The following is a 21,324-nucleotide window of genomic DNA, read 5'->3' on the forward strand; positions in this document are numbered from 1 at the left end:
AATGCTAAAGATGCTAAAGTGTGTGTGTACGTGTGTGTGCAGGGGTAAGAGGAAGAGATGATATGACACTCGCTAGATGAGCAACAAACATGACTGAGGAAATACAGGGAAGTGCTAACACACACGCACACACCCACACACACACACGTGCAGCTGCAGCAGCAAACGCTTACACAGACACAAATGCATCTGTATGTATGTGCACAGAACAACACGCGCTTGAATGCACATGCATTCTAACACACACCAGACGCACACATACAGCGCACAGCTCTTAGGGATTTGGAGTTCAAAGGATGTTTTATTTTGGGAACAGCTTTGGGTTAGTCACCCTACTTGGTGACAGACGGAGAAACAGGTTGCAAATATCAGACACTTTACAAGCACTGTGACACACGCAGACACCCACCCACATGCATGGACACACACACACACACACACACACACACACACACACACACACACACACACACACACACACACACACTCACACTCACACTCACGCTCTCACTTTCCTTGCATTTCCTCCGTCTCTCTCTTAATTCCAAGAAGCATCTTGCCAAAGAGAGAATGTGTTGTTTAAAACTTCGAAGCAGACTTCTCTTTCACCAGCAGCTAATAAATGATCACAGCTCTTCTGACAGCTTTGTCAAAAACACTAAGAAGTTGTGTTTGGGCTTCATTAAGACATAACACAACATGGCAGGAAGTTGGGATTACTCTAAAACTCAATATTGTTAAGTGGAAATTCGGCTTGTGCCCTTCAGGCAGTCTTATGATCCCACTGGAAACAACAATAACAGATTCTGTCTCCTTTATGTGATGAGTGGGAGGTTGCCAAATGCATTGTGTTGTTGCTGCGATGCATGATGGGATTTCTCCAAATTAACCACTCACTAAAACCCTCACCAGAACAGTGACTGTCCAATCGTAGCTTAGCAACCTTACATGTGCACGGCAGGTCTGTCAAGCTTTGGATTACTCCCCACGGTATAATGAGTGCAGGGTCGTTGCAGGGATCAACGAGGCCTTGTGCAAACTTGCCGTGCGAGGCCGTGCTCATTGACATGCATGCCCATAAATCACACTCACACACAATAGCTATTCTAGTTCTGCTGCACATGTATTCTTAATGCAATACATTTTAAGCAGTAGAATAATACAGCATCACCACGCGCATGGTTTCAGCTATGACGTTTTGCGATTATAGTCCAGGCTAGGTGCCAGGATGAAGTGACTGAGGGCTGTTAAAAATTGCAGGCAATTTTTTATATTCCATAGAAATACATTTAATAATCAGAGCACGCACATGAAAATGTAGCACTAGCAGAGCACTAAATATTTTTTGACTTATCAATGATTCTCTTCAAAAATCAGCAGGGGGATGCGCAACAAGGAAGCTGTTTGTGGCTTGTATCTCTCTTTCTATGACTTCCCTGTTGTTTCCCATCCGTCTGTGGGTTGGTACAATGGGGAGAAGTCTTTCAGTACTACAGACAGCGCAACACATGCACCATTGGTCCTTGCAGACAACAAACAGCACTGTCCATGGTCCTGAAACAACAGCTGAGTGATAGTCACATGCATCTCGGCTAATAACATTGTTGTTTTTGCTATTTTTCTATGCACAAATACATGGATTTCATTTTAGAAGCATGTTTGGTCAAGAACAGTCATGAAAAAATATTTTTAAAAAACAAAACTGCAGGATTACAAGCCAGACATGGAGGTGCGAGGCTCTTTGTGGAAGAGCACTTCCTGTGGGACGGTTCTGCACTAGTGCAATTATTCATTATGAGGGCAGTGTCTCATTTTCCCCTTATTTTATAAAAGCACAAGAGCAAAAGTGTAAGGAATGCATTAATCAGAGTGGTTTTCTGTTCTGACATAAGCTGCATAAGTTAGCATGTCTCGCTAACTAGCTTACTACCCATGCTGGTAAATGAACCTCACTTCCAAAGCTGAGAAGCACATCATTAACTAACTACAATAGTTTGAGGGGTTATAGGTTATGTTAGAAATGGATACCATCAGACTTCAAGCTAATGTCAGCGGCTCCCTGCTGCTCTTTATTGACTCTTTAGGGAACCTCATGTTACCTGAGATAACATTAGGTTCTCCATAAACACTAGACAGCCCTTATACTAAGAGCTTTTTCTCTTGCAATACTAAAAGGGAAATAAACTGTTCGAGACAACAAACAAGACTGTAAGCCAACATGTAGCTTCACCTCAGACTTTTAGCACAATATGTTGTAGGCAGTGAGAGCATATTTAAGACCCCTTATACAGGATTTACCAATGTACTGAGCTATAACATTTTACAACAGCTTAATTAGCTAGATAGCTTTACCCAATACATTTCAGCAAAATCAACAGTTGCTGACTAGGAATAAATAAGCCTGTTTTTGCTTATCTGTGTCTGAAGTCAAGAACCCATTGTTTCAAAAATTCCCATAAACCTTGAGGGGTGAATCTGCCACAGTTATCACTGTAAACTGTTTGCAGTGTGTAGAGCGTACAGATTTACAGGCATAGCAAGCATAACAAAAGGGGGAGGGCTTAGAAAACATTCAATTATTGTAAAATTGTTGTGTGAAAGTATGAAAATTGTATCCTGGAACGTAATTCTTCATAACAAAGTAAAGGTTAAATATAGCTTCATTTGCAAGATGACATGTTGAAAAGTTTATCTAAGCAAAACTCTTAGAGGTGGTTTGCAATGTAAAGTGAGTGCTTACGCGCACATCCAAATACACACATACACACACAGGGCAAAGCAGTAATTGAACAGGCGTCGGCACAGTTTGGCGGCGACACCTGTTTGAAATTTATAATGAGCAACCAGGGGAGAGGACCCCACACACAGTCATGTACACACACAGTTGTCTGTGTCTTGGCTGTGACTCGGTGCTCAGTTGCAGGTCAGAGGTAGGCTAAGAATAAACTGGCCCCACTGAGAGTCTCTCTCTCTCTCACACACACACACACACACACATACGCTCACATACTGTTGCCTTTGACTTATGCACACACGCATGCCCTCTGATTATCAGAAAGAACAAGGCAGAGAGAGAGACAGCAGAGAGAGACTGAGGGACAGCTAGGAGACACTAGCTTACATCCGGCGTAAAAGTGGCTCACAGTGCAGCGCAACTGTCATGCTACCTTCTGACTGATGCATTGTGTCATTTTTATGGCATGCGCCCATGTTGTATAAGTAGCAAAGGCACTTGCACCCATCTGTCATCAATGGGTGTGTAGGTCTCAAAGTGAGGTGTGGTCAGGTGCATTTCTATTTTGAGGTAGCACAAAGCTATTGCATCATTCACTAACAAAAAACTGCTTTAAAGTCAACGGTGCAGTATTTTCCTGCTATTTAAAGAACGCATTGTTCGGATAGTTGGATGCGTGTACATAGGCGGGTTCACAACATGCGTACACTCTGCTTGTTCGACACACAGTAGATGGATTGCAGGTGGGTGAAACAAAACATCACTAATGAAAATATAGAATACAAAATATTAATTACATTCTTTATAAAATAGCAGAGCAACACAGCAGAGAGCAGAGCTGCAGATGTCCCACAATATTTGCTGCAGTTACATTACTACATTAACTCACTTTACAAATTTGCCAAATCTGCCATGTAAATGGCAGTGGGTCAGATGCAGGCTCACATGGCTTTTAAAGGGAACAGGGAAATGACACTCTGATTGGTTGAATTCATGTTATGCCCAAAACTCACCACTGCTTCAATAAAGGGACCAAAAATAAAACCCTTTGCCCCTTGTGCCTTATTTTGCACCCAGATTATGCGCTGTTCAACTAGCAAAAGTGGTTGGAAACTCCCTAAATGCACTTTAGACCATACACTATAGGTTGTTCAGGTCCTGTTGGTAAACAAGAGAGGGATAAATAAAAGAAATTCTCAAAATAACAATATAGAAAATGTGAAACAAATAAATTGATATGAAAATGTCTAGAAAGTAAGACAACTGAAATCTTGTTAATTCCATTTAAATACTTGAAGCTGAAAAGGCATTTAATTCTGTACACAGCAATCAACTAAAAATATACATATTAACAAATGGCAATTTAATATTAATGTATTTAAGTGTATAGTGGTCTCAGCAGGTTGCAGACCATATAGCCTGACTGCAACTCTAGTCTTCACCAGGTTGAGCAGAATGCTGCATCCAAGTTTGGGCTTGAGTTGTTATGGCAACTGACACTGTTGACCAGAGGTGCAAATAGACAGTACTGGGGCCTCCATCCTGTGATACAGGAAACATGTGGTCAGCTACATGGGTTAGGGTTGCTATTGTTTGTCTCAACTGCAAATGTCAGCATGCAGACCACAGAGTCATAGCTGGAACTGGATGTTCTTCTTGCAAATAATAAATATTTATTCCTTTGTGACTCTTCTGCATTGTTGGATTATTGTCTTTTCTGTGTATCAAAGTTTAGCAATGCATTGGTCATTTCGTCCAGCTGGATCTCTCAAAAATTAGCATTGGATCATCATGCATCATGCTAACCAAGTTATCAGCTAGCATTAGGTCTGGTCCATCCTCTTTTCTATGGTCACTTCTGGCTCAAAAATCCAAGATGGCGACAGTTAAAAAGCCAATCTTGAGGCCTCAAAACAGTAACCTGATGTCACAGTAGCTATGTCTATTATTTTACTTTAAACACATATTTCATCAACCATCCACCTTGCTGAAGTATAAATGATCAAGAATTCCTAACAGCTCCAGAGAGCACTCAGCTGAAGCCTGACCTCTGATGAAGAGAAGCAGGAGAAAAGGGAGCAGAGAGCAGCGCTGCTGTCCCATTCCACATTAGGAGATGCTATGGGCATTTATGTGCGGCCAACAGTGTGACTTTATTGATTATTTCAGGAGCTTAAAGTCTAGTACTGTTTCCTTTGTCAAGTTTATAACAACAGTTTTTAACATTGCACTCTGATTGGTTGAATTCAAGTCATGCCCAAAATACACCACTGCTTAATATTGGGACTTAATACAACCCCTTTGCCCCTTGTGCCTTATTTTGCACCCAGATTATGAGCTGTTCAACTAGCAAAAGTGGTTGGACACTCCCTGAATGCACTTGCCCTATGCTCTTTAGACCATGCACTTTAGATTGTTCAGGCACTGTTGGTAAACAAGAGAGGGATAAATAAAAGAAACATTCATCATCTAAACAAAGGGTGAATTTATTGACTCCTGCATGTGCATAATGTGAGACCAAATAGTGAATAAATCTAAATTCGCTGTGCTTCACGGCTTCCCACAGAGTGACACGGAATAAATTCCACTAGAGTGAGAGAACAACATAATGACGATACTGACACACTTAGATATTCTTGTCATTCTTTCACTCCCTTCCACCACTACTTCGGTCTGCAGTTCATTATTAAGTCATGAAAGGAAGACATCATTCTTTATCTTCTCCTTCCATCTTGCACAATACATTACTGGCTCATTCCCCTTGTCCCTCTATGCACATTTAAAGAATGTATATGTAAACACTTTTTCTATGTGGGAATCAATTTTCCCACATTTCTTTGTGTTGTCTCCAGGATAGCATGTTTTGTTACATGCTCCCTGCCTGGTAAATTCCCACATCTTTCAAACATTTATAACGCAGGCTTTCTGTTTGTAGTCTCTAATTATAGTCTGACATCATTATGACTCCATCAGAGGTTATGTCCTCTGACTTGTCAAAGCTCCTTGAAAGCAAGCAGCAACCTCTGGGACTGAGAAGTGAAGCAAACCAGCAGCGCCAAAGGCCGCAGTTCCTCTGATGGCCACTTGATTCTGGCTCCAAGAGTGGATCAGTAATCACAGTCACCTATATGTTAAAATGCCCAACTTTACAGGCAGACATAAACACATTCAGCCTGGCACTATCCTGGTTTCTGGCTGATACTCCCTCCAGATAATGGATATCCCAGATCAATCAAATTTGACAGAAATAATTATGACTGAAAACACTTAAATCAGTCCAAAGTAACCAAACTGAGAAAATGTTTAAAAAGCTATGAAACTTAAAAATACTTAAACAATAATGAATCCAAAAATGTTTAAAAAGTAATGAGACAAAAAAACTATTTAAAAACGAGTTGTTAAAGTAAAAGTGTATAAAGGTGGTTAAATGGATAACTACTTCAAAAAACTCACATAGAAGACAATTCAAAAGCAATTAAACTAAAAATATTTTAAAAGGTTTTGAAGCGGAGAAATGCTTAAAATAACGATATAGAAAATGCGAAACAAATAAATTGATATGAAAATGTTTAGAAAGTAAGACAACTGAAATCTTTTTAATTCCATTTAAATACTTGAAGCTGAAAAGGCATTTAATTCTGTACACAACAATCAACTGAAAATATACATATCAACACATGGCAATTTAATATTAATGTATTTAAGTGTATAGTGGTCTCAGCAGGTTGCAGACCATATAGTCTGACTGCAACTCTAGCCTTCACCAGGTTGAACAGAATGCTGCATCCAAGTTTGGGCTTGAGTTGTTATGGCAACTGACACTGTTGACCAGAGGTGCAAATAGACAGTACTGGGGCCTCCATCCTGTGATACAGGAAACATGTGGTCAGCTACATGGGTTAGGGTTGCTGTTGTTTGTCTCAACTGCAAATGTCAGCATGCAGACCACAGAGTCATAGCTGGAACTGGATGTTCTTCTTGCAAAGAATAAATATTTATTCCTTTGTGACTCTTCTGCATTGTTGGATTATTGTCTTCTCTGTGTATCAAAGTTTAGCAATGGTTTATGACAACTGCACAGGCACTTAATTTTTATATAACTCACCTGTTTCATTTTTATGGGCGGGTGCCGTCTGCTGACAAGTCGCTACCATGGCTCAGACAACATTGTTAAGTGATGTAACCATGGTATAACCCCAGACTGTAGAAGAATATCTATAGCTGTCGCAAATTCAGAGTGTTTTCAGCTCATGAAAGTTAATTTTAATGTTTTGGTCGCTAAAGGAATCTTGTTCAGCGTTTGGTCAGGGTTGGAATTTAACATCAGCCAAATGCCAGTAAATTATTCAAGTGGCTGCTGGATTTGCTTTACTCACCAGCCAAAGAACAACTGTTGGCTGATAGATTTTGGAAATCACCAAAAAAAGTTAATATCCAGCCCTGGTTTGGTTGTACTAAAAAACTCTAAGTTGAAAGTTCACTTTTTCCAGTAAGTACATTTTGTTTTAATGGTTTCAAGCATTTTTTCCAACAGCAAAAAGTAGCGTTGCATCATCATGCATCATGCTAACCAAGTTATCAGCTAGCATTAGGCTAGCTCCATCCTCTTTTACAACTATGGTCACTTCTGGCTCAAAAAAATCCAAGATGGCGATGGGTAAAAAGCCCAACTTGAGGCCTCAAAACAGTAACCTGATGTCACAGCTACGTCCATTATTTTATACAGTTTTGAAGCCACATGAATAAATTATGTCTTCATGACAAGTAAATTGACATGATGTGTAACTTTAGTGGAGTGTGCCTTTAAACACATATTTCATCAACCATCCACCTTGCTGATGTATAAATGAGCAAGAATTCCTAACAGCTCCAGAGAGCACTCAGCTGAAGCCTGACCTCTGATGAAGGGAAGCAGGAGAAAAGGGAATCACATTATTTTTATATGAATTAGCGCTCGTACAATTGAGCTGAAGCCCCCTTCTCCTTCTCTATCTTCACTTTTTCCTCCTCATCCTCCTCCTCTCCTCTTGTCAGTTCAGCTCCAATGCCTTTTAGATTTTCCCCAAGAATTTTAAGCAGCACCTGGCTCATGCACCCCATCTTCATCCATCCCCCTCCGCCTCCTTCCTGTGATCCATCCAGTGACTTTTACCAATTTACTTGTTTCCAAAACTTTTCAGAAAGCTCATCCCAACAGACAGGATAAACAAGAGAAGTGACAGATTAATGTGGGGTTGCTAAAATGCAGGAAATAGACGAAAGGGGTAAACAAAACTATTCCACAGCTCGAAGGAACACATACTGTAGGAGGGACAAGAGAGAACAGAGGGAGGTGTGCGTGGTGAGTTATGTCTGGGTTGTGATCCAGCTAAATTGCCTTGGCAGTAAGTCCCTTTTCTCTGAGTAAAGGGTTAGACAGAGATGGATGGATGGAGAGTATGAGGAGAGGGGATTGAGTAAGGGAGGGGGATGAGGTGGGGAGAGGGGTAAAAGAAAAGAGAGAGACTAAGAGACAGTGGAGCAGCATACGGGTGTCAGGTAGAAGGTGAGGAAGGCAGCAAAGGGAAGAAAAAGGGGAAAGAAAATCTGACAGTGTAAATAAGTAAAGGTGAGAGACAGAAGGGAGGAAGATGCAAATGAAGAGGAGTCGAGGGTGCGCGGGAGTGGGTGAAAAGGGGGGGAGGAGAGACATGAGATGACAGGGAGGTGAGGGTAGAGGAGAAGGTGAAGAAGGGAGAGAACCAGAGAGGAGGAGAGGATGACAAAACTCATCCTGCATGGAAAAAAAAGTCTTAAAATATACCAGACAAAAATATGGGGGATGGGAGAAAGGGGGAGAGATATTTTAAAAAGCCCGACAGAGGCTTCAACAAGAAAGGAAGACAGGGAAAAAAAATGGCTAAACCCAAGGTCAATGAAGAGCATAAATTTAATGAGGCAAAGACAGAAAAGAGAGAAAAGGGGAGATGGAGGGGGAAAAAAAGACACAAACAAGCGCAGGGGATAAAAGCAGGTTTACATTAGTGGGGAATTTTTTGACAAGGGGCTCAAAGGCGCAGTGATGAAAAGAGGAGAGAAACACACACAGAGAGAGGTAGCAGCAAGAAAAGACATGAAATAAATATAAGTGGGGGAGGGATATTATGAGAGAGCACATCCTGTTAGCACAAGTTCTCTCTCTTTTTTCCTTTGGTTTGCCCATTTTCTCAGAAAGCCTTTAAGAAGAGCAAGACTGTAATGCCAGAGCCTCTCTGACATTATTACTGCTGACAGAGCACAATCACACTCAATATAAAGAGATATAACAAACAGGCATGATGGGAAAATAGCACAAACTATAATGCCCCACTGGAGTAACTATTTAAAAAAGCAGATAAGCAGTAATTTATGTGTAGGTCATTTTGGTACTATTTCAAATAAGCTGATTCCATTGTGTAACCTATTATTTTATAACACATACTTTGTAGTTGTCAGTAAGGCATACTGTCTGCTACCTTGGGCCCCATTTATACCTGGTGTTAACATGCATCTTGGGTGATCAGATCACAAATGGAAAGCCCTTAATACACGTGTAAACGATCACCAAGATGCATTGTGATCCGATCACCACTTGCCAAGGTGGTCTGGGACATATTCGACCATATATCTTTAAAACGTAATGCTAAACGCTAATGCTAGGACTATGTTATCACTGCAGGACATGGTGGTTGTTTTGGTGACAGAGTGCATTTGTATTTTCTTTCTTTTTGTATTCAGATATTCAACCTCTGTAAATAAACGTTAGTTTGACTGTAAGTCGCCTGCTTCATCAGCCTTATGCAGCATCTGTTTTGCATTGGTATCTGTTCATATATTAGTCTGAAATTTGTATTCTAAATGATCAATAATACAGTATAATTAAACTTTACATTGATCATCTTACATGGCAATACCTGCTCTGTCAACCATCTTAATTTGTACTACCATCATAAGCATATGTACTGTAGTAACAGCTCTCTGTAGTAGTCCTGGGACTGCACTGCTTTGTGTTTTTATTCTTCTGCTTATATTCTCTATCCCTTTATGAATCTATGTTTTTTCTGCATTGTGTAATCAGCTACTGGGTGCCTTAACTTCCCTCCGGATTACTAAAGTATCTGTTTATAACTTGCCGATTTTATGTATGTGTGTTAATGAAGTGTTGCGTGACTGTCCATTGTTTTGCCCTGTGGAAAGAGACATGTTGAATTCTGCTGACGGCGAAATCTCCAGCTGTACCAAAACAACTGCTATCAAGCAGCTAACGAGAGTGTGGGCACATTAACTGTGGGCCATATGATCTTCTAGCGCAAGTGATGTAGGCATTAACAAAACCTGTAGACTTAACTGTCCACTTGTGTTCATATTACTGAACGCATGTTAGAAGCTGGAAACAACCGGCTCTAAAAGTGGGTGTAGTGTCCTTATCAAAAGGTGAGACTTAGACCTATTTAAACTTTCAGTATGATTCTCAGATGCTTCATAAATACAAACCCTGTACTATTAATCCACATCCAGTGGAAGATGATCCTTATACTTATTGTTTACTCTTGACCCACAAAGTTAAAATCTCTTCGGAGTAAAACATACTGCACCCACTGATCTCTATAATCCTCTTGTAGCAACAGAATCTTAACTCCATTGACATCAGCCCTCTATTAAATTTCTGTACTGATACACCCGCATCAGACTTTAACAGCTACCAGAGGACGTACAGTACAGCTCCCTCTTATCTCTCGCTCCTCTCTCCCTCTAAAGCTCCCTTTCATTGCTCTCTCCACCCTTCCTAACCTCACAGCTCACTAGCTGGCTTTATAAGTAGTGATTGCATCATTGATGGTACATCATTTCACACGGACATATGCATGCAAACACATTCTGCCCTCGTGGAGACGCTGATATGTAGAAGCTGGCTGTAATCAGCTGCAAAAAAAATCTCCTTAATTTGTAAATTCTGGTCTGACACACATGCGCATTTGTACTCCTATACTTGTGGGGACCCTAACTTATACCATGCATTCCCTAGCTCCAAAAGTCTTGGCCACAACTACTGCACAGTGCATGTCTAACCCCAGCTCTCAACCTTAATTTACATGTAACTTTAATCTTAACCTGAAAGTCAATGTCTTAAAGTTTAAACAGCTCTTTAAGGAAAAAAATGTCCTCACTCTCAAGGTCTTAAACTAAAATTGGTTCCTAAAAGGATAGGAGAACAAGAGCACACACACACACACACACACACACTTAAAAACACCCTGCCCTTGTGGTGATGCTTATACATAGCTGGCTGGTATAAGCTGGGAAGCTTCTTGTTCATTTGTTAATTTTGATCTGGCACACACACACGTTTGTACTCATGTACTTGTGGGGACCCTCATTCACATCATGCATTCCTGAGCCCTGAAGCCTTGATCACAGCTACAGTACATGTCTAACCCCAGCCCTTAACCTACAAGTCATTCTAATCTTACCCTGAAAGTCAAAGTCTTACAGCTTAAAGAGATCTTTGAAGACAAAACATGTCCTCATTCTCAAGGTCTCAAAACCGAACATGATCCTTACAAGGACAGAAGAGCAAGAACACACACATGCAAACACACTCTGGCCTTGTGGTGACGCCCATAAATAGAAGCTGGCAAGCTTTATGTCATTTGTAAAATTCTGGTCTGACATGTGTTTGTACTCTGTTCTTAGTCTGAAAGCCAAAGTCTTGAAACCTAAACAGATCTATGAAGACAAAAAATGTCGTCACGCTTAAGGCCTAAAAGTGAAATTGTTCCTTAAAAGGATAGACGAACAAAAACACACACAGGTAGACACACACTCTATCTTCTCAGTCCTCCTCTAAGGGCAAACCACAGATGAACAGCTTTTGAACGGCCTTGCCACATTTGCCCTCCCTAGACACACACACACACACACACACACACACACACACACACACACACATTTGTATTATTATACACTTAAGCCCTAACTACTGTCAAACCTAACCCCAACCCTGACCTAACCTCTAACCTTATCAATCAAACATGGCAACCAGCAGAAATGTCCTCACTATGCATAAATGTCCTCTCTTCCACTTGGTCCTCATACAGATACAAGTACAACACCAACACACACACACACACACACTCTCTCTCACACACACACACACACACACACACACACACAAACATAAAGTACTTGCTTTATAGGCCCCAGGAGGCGTTGAGGAAACTGCTTTCCCAACTGCTTTATGTATTGGTCAATTTAACACCGCCAACATCAGCATATTAAAAATACATGTGCCCAAGGACACAAGAGCAATTTTGTGTGTGTGTGCGCGCACGTGTGAGAGAGCATTTTAATGCAGAGTAGCCTACCTTGAAGAGTGGCATTATTATGCTGTTATCTGCCTAATAGAGCTGTTTATACTGTGAATGCATGTTTAACACTCAATTAACCTGAACAGCCATTTCTGAATGGGAGTCAATCACACAGAAAGGAAACTGAGAAAGTGGTATGTGTCATTGGGAATCTAAAAATATGTCAGTCACCTTTTAGAGTGGCAAAAACATTTTTTTGATGAATTAAAGGAATATATATTAGGCCATTGGTCAACTTCCCCTTTAAGTGATGAGAACTTCAGCATCTATGTATTTTCAAACCTGTTACTGCTACACTGTGAACAAACGTGGATTGAATAACAATTCCTCACAACATGTCTGCACTTACATGGTCTCGTCATTCTGAAACTCCAGCTTGCCAGCTGCCAGTTCATAGTCCTCTCCTGCTTTAGCAGAGGCATCCACAGTTCGGTAGGGGACAGCTACCAGGCCTCGGGCCCCCGAAGTCCTGAGCACCTTCACCTCCATCACACCTACGCTCTCACTCACCCTCTGACTGGCACTCTCAAAGGTAAAGATACCTGGGAAAGAAAGAAAGAAAGAAAGAAAGAACTTTATTTCGCAGGGGAGCACCACTAAAAAGACGTGAAAGATAAAAGGTTGATCAACACCTACGCTCTCACTCACTGGTTTGCTCTCCAATGCGTACCGTATATATAGTGAAAGGAATAATAGATTCGCACCCACTCTCTCCAGATAAAAGATAATAAGCATCAGGTAAACGCCCACTCTCCACTCAGCCTCCCTCAGTTTAATTCTCTTTGGATGTTATCAAACTCCTGTAACTGAAAAAGAGGTGACATTGAGGGGACTGGAACTCTTCGTGATACCTTTTTGATGATGTCCTGGGACTATGCAGCAAAGCAATAGACCCATGTTGATTTAAAATTAAGCAAAACCAGCTCTTAAAGGGAAACCTAAGCAATTTTTCAGAACAAGACTTCTCCTTGAGCGAGACTTATACGTTGTGAGGGGAGTATACCTTTCTGTTTTGTTTTTTTGTCTTTTCTTCTGTTGTGTCAGGTTCTACATCACCGATAGGCCAGAAAACAGGTTGAAAGCATGGAGGCTAGTGAAAGTATTACAGTGGGTATGTCTTTTTTAATATCTCTTACTTATTCAGTCTCTCACTCAAACTCAGTCGCAGCTAAATTGTTCCATGTTAAATGTTCAAGCGCTGCTTGGACGGAGATGGATGGCATGCTGTGGCTGCCCATCATTACATTGTGCTGGCAAAGGGTCTAAAATGAGAGTGTTGCATTTTCATCATTGCCCATCTCAGCAGATCTGCACTGGAGCAGATAAATACCTGTAACTACTGCAGAGGCAATTGCCTCGGGAGTGAATGCTGATTGTAACCTTTCCCATTTAATACAAAAGCTAGATGTTAGTGGGTGATAGTAGGTTTTTTTGTCCAGTGAGAAACAGGCTTTACACAATAACAAATAGACCAGATGAAGTGAAAGGCAAAGAGAAATGTTTTATGTGTCTGTAGGGATGGTTTCCATAAAGTTGTCAGACACTTAGAATAACAATCTGAGCCTGTCAGTGGCAAAAACAAGCACTTTTAGTGGACATATATCAACGATGCATAATTGCCTCAGGTGGTTACATTGCAGCCTGTTTCACTATCGGCTGCTGCAGCACTATCTCCCAAAACTGAACTAAATAAACTCAGACACAAAAATATGGGAAAATAGGGTACAGTCTGGAAAATACATGTTTCCCTTAGACGTCTGCTTTTGTCACTTTGTCTGTTTTGCATGTTCCATCTTTGATAGAAGAGGGGAACTATAAAATGTACAGCGCAAATGGAAACCCCTGTGACATCATTCAGGGATTCTTCTTACCTGCGTGATCGTCATCATAGATGGTCACTGTGGCTGTGTGGTTGTCACCCAGCACGGCTTTGGGGGTGGCACTGGCATCCAATGGGGCAGTACCAATCTCAGGATAACCAACCACTCGAGGGTTACTGAGGTGGACGTAGAAATACTCATCCTCCTCAAAGATGTCGTCATCAATCACTCCGACTGTGATCTCTGGTAAAAGAATTGTCATTTTAGAATGTTGGTTTTGGTACAGACTAGAGTAGTTCCTGGTACTCCTCTTTATGCAAAATTATTTCAGTCTAAACATTAAAATTTTCTTGAAGCCAGTGGAAAAAGTTGTCTAAGATGCTGAAGATAACCTCTTCTATTTGAGTCTGAGTCTCAGTGATGTGTTTTTTAAAAATATGCCATAAATTATTGCTGCGACTGTTATTTTTACCTTTGAGGGTCTCTCCTGGCTTAAACAGCAGTGTTCCCTCCGCAAACTCATAATCTGAACCTGCGTTTGCCGTACCGTCCTCTGTGCGATAATCCACCTGGGGGAGATAGGAACACAAGGAGATGGGAAGCAGGGTGAGACGAGGGGGAAGAGAGAGAGAGCAAAGAGCCGTCAAAAGATGAAACAGAAGTGAACAGATATGAAAAGGGCAGATAAACACAAAGAGAGAGCAAGAGCACAGAGAACAGAGAAGAAGTGAGAGATCGAGGAGGACGGCAAAGAAACGGAGGAGAGGCATTTGGGGAGATGCGAACACAGGGTGAGAGAAAACAAGAAAAACGGCTTCATTAAACTGAGCCCTCTGGTCAGATACAGTCTGATAATAAAGACTTTGAAGATAGTACAACAAAACTTTCCCTGTATCCTCTTCATTCTCTGTGTCCTCTCTTCATCTGCCCCGTTTATTAACCCTCTCCAGCCTATATAGAGGCTTACAAGCTTATCCTCATTGTTTAGAATCAGATAACAGTGATCAGATTGTGTTGCCTGTTATATAAAAATTGAAAAAAAATTAAGATTTCTTCAAAATAATCTAAGCCTGTCCGTAGGCAAAGCTGAATCAGTGACTCGGTGTTGGTGGTGCTTTTATAATCATTTTCTTGGCTCTGCTGTATTTTTTGCTCTTGATGAAATGTGTGAGTGACACAGCTTTAAACTTATTTTTGCATGCATCCACTATAATAGCTGATATTGCTGGGAGCTACTGTATACTAAGGCAAAAAAATATTTCAAATGTCTGAAATTTGAAAATACAAAATGTAGATATGAATTGTGAATGCAGCAAGCTTATGTACAGAATAAATCTGATAGTAATATGTTTCCTTATTGCATGGATGGTATAGCAGAAATCTGGTCTCTAACATCATATACTAACTATTCTAGCAAACTTAAAGCTGATATTATTAGCACTTTTATTTTCGGAGTAAACAGCTCTGGGGACTTGTTGAGAGGAACTGCGCAATGGGGAGCCCCCCTGAGAACTATATAAGCTACCCTCAAGGGCTTTTTTTCTGTTTGCATTTGCCTTGCCAAGAAAAATGCTGAAGTGATGTTTTATAAGCCAGCCAGAGGTTGGTATAACGTCACTTCTGCTTTGACGAGTCAAAATCACGTGGCCTGGACTTCACTGTTGGTCCATGTGTCCACGTTTTCTTACATTTCTTTTGTTACATGTGTTTGTGTTTTTTCTGTTGTCTATTGTTCACACAACTGCAGCAGTACATTAAAAGTGGTGGTTGCTGATGCTGCATTGGCTGTGTTCCACCGATCAAAGTATACTTAAATTTCGGGCTGAGTATCTGTACTGGATACTTTTAAGATATCGACCGATATAACCCAGCACCAAGTAGTATCAAATATTCTCCAGTCAAATGATATCTGCATTCAATCCTTTTCGCACCATGGGGTCTGATCCCCGACTGTCCCGACTCCCCAACAGATCAGCAAATTTTCTGTTGCTGCTGTTACCAGAGATGCTCTGTCTAGTTAGCACGAGCTAAAAAGGCAGCAGCAGCTAACATACAAGACCTAGCAGTTAAACGGTCCTAACAAACTTACACCAACACCGAAATGACTGGACTTGGTCATTAAACCCTGTTAATAACCATTAGGTAACGTTAGCCATGTGATGCTAACAGTTACCCCTATTACTGTGTGTGTGCAGCCAGGCAGACAACTGTTCCCAGCACAGAGCTCACACTCCCATATTAGACGCTACAACCCACATAGTCTGTGGAGCGGTGAGGTCAGAGATGGCAGTTCAGAGAGCAGAGATGCCACCAAAACATTTTAAATTATGGCTATACTACACACCACTCCATTCACATTATGGGTGTTGAGTTAAGTATTCTATTGGTATCAGTTTCAATTTAAGGGTAGGCCTACTGGTATTGGCACTGGTATCATCATTTTTTAAATGACACCCAGCCCTGCTTACTTCTATATCATTCACTGTACACTTAGGTCATTCATGGTTCCTCCAAAAAAAAAAAAGTTAAAGTTCCCTTAAAACTGCATTCTAAGTATTCTAACTGCTGTTCCTTGTTCTTGTGGTGTGGACACAACAAAAAGGAGGTTTTTAGAATGAAAAAGTTCCTGTGAATGTGAAAATTGATGGTCATATTGAAGAACCCATGGAGAATTGTCACCTGACTCTGCTGTTCACTTTAGCTATACAGAACATTTTATCATTCTCTAGCATTCAGCTGATTGTTTCAGTTTTACAGCAGCAACATTAATGCTTTGTTTCAGTCTAATTGCTCTTATCTGTGTTGTTTACAGGCAGCTGTTTTCAACTGAAAAGCTCTAAAAAGCCACTGTACACAGCTCAGCACCAAATGGCAGACAGACAAAGTTGGCAAATAGCTGGTGAACATGGTGGAGCATTTAGCAGTTGGAAAAGACAGAGGTTTTATCTCAGTGTTCAAGTAATTGCACTGCAAAACAAAGCTAAAATGAGTGCAAATATTGGACTAACTCACTTCACCATATCTGCTGGACATGTGAGCAACTCTTTGCTAATAAGTTAGCCATATTTAAAAGTTATAATATGTCAGCGCTGTGTTGACATCTTAAATATTTATATAGGGTAAAGTGCAGTGTAGATTTCTTTGGACTTTTCCTGTATATTTAAAAGTCTTGCAGATTGCAGTCTGGGATTGGGAATAGCTTCTCTGAGCTTTTGACTGTTTCAGTAAGTGAGCCGTCAAGTACAAGTAGCTCCATTTAGGAATCCTGTTTGGTAAGAATAATAATTTCTTATTCTCTGAAGCACTGCTCTGACACCATGTCTGAAGAGCCTGTGTGTGGGCTAAATAGGCCACTTCACTTAGCAGAATCAGCCTTCAGTAGACAGCGGACTGAGGCCATGCCTTCAGCCTGCCTCTACACACAGCACTGATGTTGCATCATAGCTTCATTTGTATACAGGGAGAAGAACAGACGAGACACAGCCTTTCAAAGCCCCCGGTAGTAAAAGCAAGCAGATCAGGTATCATTCCGCTGACACAGACTCCCCGTGGGAGACTTGAAAGAAAATCTCTTATTCGGAGTACGAGGCCAGCGTTAAGCCCCAGATCAATGAGCCTTTGCAGGAGGATGTGTGTTTTCTTTGAGTTACAACCTGGGCTGGAATCTAAAAATCTGGAGAATAAAGTGTTCTGTATGGTGTCTCCAAGTTCACCTACTTCTATCCTTTTACTAGCTCTGACCAGAGAAAAGGAAAAAGGATACTCAAAGTCTCTAGAGGTGAGAACATGTTATAAGGAAGATCAAAACCAAGACCAGGAAAACTGCCAAAGATGTGAATGAAAACAGTTCAGAGCTTTGTGTCTGCTTTAGTCTGTCTGGGAGTCTTTGGGCTTCTCTACTTCACATACACACCATTTTATAAACACACTTTGATTCCTTTTCTTCTGAAAAACTCCACAGTCATGCACTAATACCACACACAAACACACCTTGACAGTAACTCCAGGGTCTCCTCCGTGTCTGGCAACGGTCAGTTTTAAGGAGCCACAGTTTTCAAAGCACTGGTACAAAGAGGGTTCAAACTCCATCCTGATGGTGTGAGGGTCATCCTCCTGGGCCTGGGTCTCATGGCTGCTCACCACCTGGAAAACCATACAGGAAAAATGGTCAGGTGCTTTGTATTTTTTTTTTGCTTTGAATAATGGAGATGAGGGAAGACTGTGCGTCTCACCTTGCGAGCCTGGTCGGCGGCGTGCTTCTTCAGGATGTTGCCAGCTCCAATCATCATCCTGGTTGCCTGGATACGGTAGAATGCTCTGCTCTTTTGCTGCTGCATCAGGACCTGATCAACAAAAACAAATCAAGGACAAATCAATAACAAAGTGTTCTATTGTATTCATCATGTTAATCTATACCTTACTGTGCTTTTTCCAGATTAGTCTTTCTTTTAGAAAAGCTTTCACTCTTAAACTGACAGCTGCAATTTACAGTTTAAGCTGTGAATCTCTCTTGAGAAAATTTTTTACGTCTCTTCAGGGATGTTAGAGGTCAAAGGTCAGCTGCAGAGTCACTGAGGACACTTCAAAAGATGGGATGCTTGAGGTTTGAACCTAAATACTGCACTTTCTCTTTTGTTTGTGGGGTTGGAACTTCACTCCCGCATTAAAAAGCTGTAACTGCACTTCTAAACAGAGACAGACAAAATAAATGAATACATAATTAGAATCACGCTGACAATGAATGACTTTGCATTGTAGCTGTCTCCCTAAGTATTAACCTTTTTGAAACGCACAAGACTGTAGTTGCTGACTTTCTTAGCTGCAAACTTTGGATCTAATGGGCCTTATCAATCTATAAGTAATGATTTCAATGAAAATGTATGGCTGAATACCAATTTAATATCCTAACGATCCACCAAATAGAAAATGAACAAATTGGCCACTGTATTTGAGGAGATCATTAGATTAAATGTGGCCTCAGAGCTGGGAACACAGTGATTTATAAATTCAGGGGAAGTGAGCCGGCAATTTCATTTCAGAATCCTCATAAAGTCTGCATCTCTTTGGAGGGACAGAAGCAGCGATTGTTAGTTTAGTTAAAAACTTAATGTGGTTTTGCTGAGCAAGCTGGCCGAAGCTGATGAAAGTCCAATTCCACCACGGGGGACCCTTATTTTATTTTATTTTTTTAATATAATGATTCATTATGAGCACAAGAACCTTAATTTACCCAGCTGAGATTAATCTCCAGGGCAGCTGTCATTTTTATTTACAGCATGCGGCTGAGGGAGTAGCTGCAGGGGGGAGGGAGGCTTGAATGCAAACAAACATCTGGAAGTTACCCAGTGCACCTTGAGGTGCCTGCCAAAGTCCTTTCCTTCCCTCCTTCGCTCCAAAAATCCCCAAAGACCGAGACCGAGATATGACTTGGAGAGGAGGCAAGGGAAGGAAGAGGGGAAAGCAGAGAAAGGGAGAGCAGCAGAGGCTTGGACAGCTTCTACAGTTCAGCATTAAAGGATGAAAACGGATAAAGCAGAGGAATCCTTAATGTGCCAGCTTTATTTCTTCTCATAAACATTTTTAAGCAAGTGTGAGTAAATCTCTCAACAGAGACATGTGTGTGTGAGACAGCAATCTAGTAGCAGCTTCTTTCTTATGACCAGGGATAAGAAGATTAACCGACTAGTCGATTAATCTTTATGTGACGCACTGACTATCGAAACTCAGCTAATCAAATGCCAAATTTAACCAAAAGTTAAATTTAGGACAAAGCACACATTTTTTCATGGCTTCTAAATATCAGTGAACAAATTGTAGATCTAAAATTCCCCCAAAAAATCTTAACTCGAGGTCCACCTGCTGGCTTTTTACAAACTTTAAACCACATCTCACGGTCTTTCTTGTAAATGAACTCACTGTGAGAGATGAAGCTGTTAGCTCAAAAAAAAGGTAACCTTGCAGTGGACCTTGTGTTACAAATTTTTTGTCAACTGTGAACTTTCACGCTCACATACCTAATGTTCTTATAACTTACCGGGCAAAAAATCACCTGGATGCCAGAGGGGTTGCATGTTTTAGTGCTGTCAATCGAGCCAAATGGCACCTTCCACTCTGCAGACTAGTGGTTTTACCAGCACATAACATTAGATGAAAAAACTGTATTTCCCTCTGTATCTGTTGATGTGTGTGAGAGAGACTGTGTGGCTGTCTAATACTCAGCCGGCACTTTAATTAACATCTGCAGCCTATAATAATCATAATAATAATAATACATTTTATTTGGAGGCGCCTTTCATGTCACCCAAGGTCGCCTTACAGAGCGTAGAGGATAAAAGACATCGTTAAAACAAAACATCAACATAAAAACAACTGTAACTTATAACTTTATATTTGGTGTGTGCATAGTTGGGTTTCTATTTTATAGAAATAAATTAGCACTACAAAAGACAAATAAGGATTATTTTAATTAAATTTACTGAGGCAGTTACAGTAGGCATAAGTCTTATTAATTTGTTAAACAGCTCAGAAGTTGCTCTGAAACATTTTGAGACGTTCTCTGTATAACGGCTATGTGCTGTCCTACCTGCTATCACCAAAAACACCTCGTTCACAACTGGATGTGTCACAGCGTCATCTCCAACACAAAGTCACCCTCAGAGGAGTCACACTTGAAATGTGTATGAGTAATGTTATTTTTCATTTTGTTTCTCAACATAAAAAGATCTTTAGAAGGAGAACTTTAAGAAACAAAGTCGAGATGGAGACAGGGGAAACTAATTGGAAGAAAGTGTTACATCCAGTCATATTCATAAGTGTACACACCACTGATATACTTTTAAGTTTTTGTATTGCATATGACTTGGAGTAGCTTGACATTTTGCTGAATACAGCAAGCTTATTTGCTTTTTTGCCAAGAGTTAGAGAAGAAGCTCAATACCACTTTGATGCCTGTGCATTCATGCTACAATTCATATACTCCTTGGATGGTCCCATTTCCCTGAGTTGGCCTGAAGTTGTTCTTTCAACTTCTATGTTTGTGAGTTTTTAAGTTGTACAGTGGAAACAACAGGGATGCTACAAAGAAGATGTGTTGAATTTTATTGCTCAGAGCATTTTACATCCCAGGGAAGATTCATGTTGCTATATTACAAAGTGTTTTTTTCCCAGACTTGTTGCTGCACCAGCCTGTATTCCCAAAATCCACTAAGATATTGCTTTACCTTTGCTGACGGGGTTAATGCTAATAAATAACTTTTCTAACTAATCTAGGTCACACTACATGGACAACAACTAATAATTACAGCCTAATACCTTATTACTAATTACATGTGAGAAAAATTTAATATGCCATACGTGAATGAATAAAAAAGTTCTGAACATCAAC

At 40.6% G+C, this 21,324-nt stretch overlaps 1 protein-coding gene across 2 annotated transcripts in view; it reads right to left on the minus strand.

Annotated features, from left to right (window-relative positions):
* Positions 1 to 21,324, minus strand: part of LOC125883892 (sodium/calcium exchanger 1-like) — a 126,325-nt gene that overhangs the window by 43,110 nt on the left and 61,891 nt on the right. For both annotated transcript variants that reach the window (XM_049568511.1, XM_049568510.1), the window contains exons 7-11: positions 18,173 to 18,283; positions 17,931 to 18,083; positions 14,413 to 14,509; positions 13,992 to 14,183; positions 12,470 to 12,662 (exon numbers count right to left, since the gene is read on the minus strand). In XM_049568511.1, the coding sequence (XP_049424468.1) occupies positions 12,470 to 12,662; positions 13,992 to 14,183; positions 14,413 to 14,509; positions 17,931 to 18,083; positions 18,173 to 18,283 (746 nt within the window). The remainder of the gene's footprint in view (positions 1 to 12,469; positions 12,663 to 13,991; positions 14,184 to 14,412; positions 14,510 to 17,930; positions 18,084 to 18,172; positions 18,284 to 21,324) is intronic.

This window comes from Epinephelus fuscoguttatus, linkage group LG23 (genome assembly GCF_011397635.1).
Source record: "Epinephelus fuscoguttatus linkage group LG23, E.fuscoguttatus.final_Chr_v1".
NCBI lineage: Eukaryota > Metazoa > Chordata > Actinopteri > Perciformes > Serranidae > Epinephelus > Epinephelus fuscoguttatus.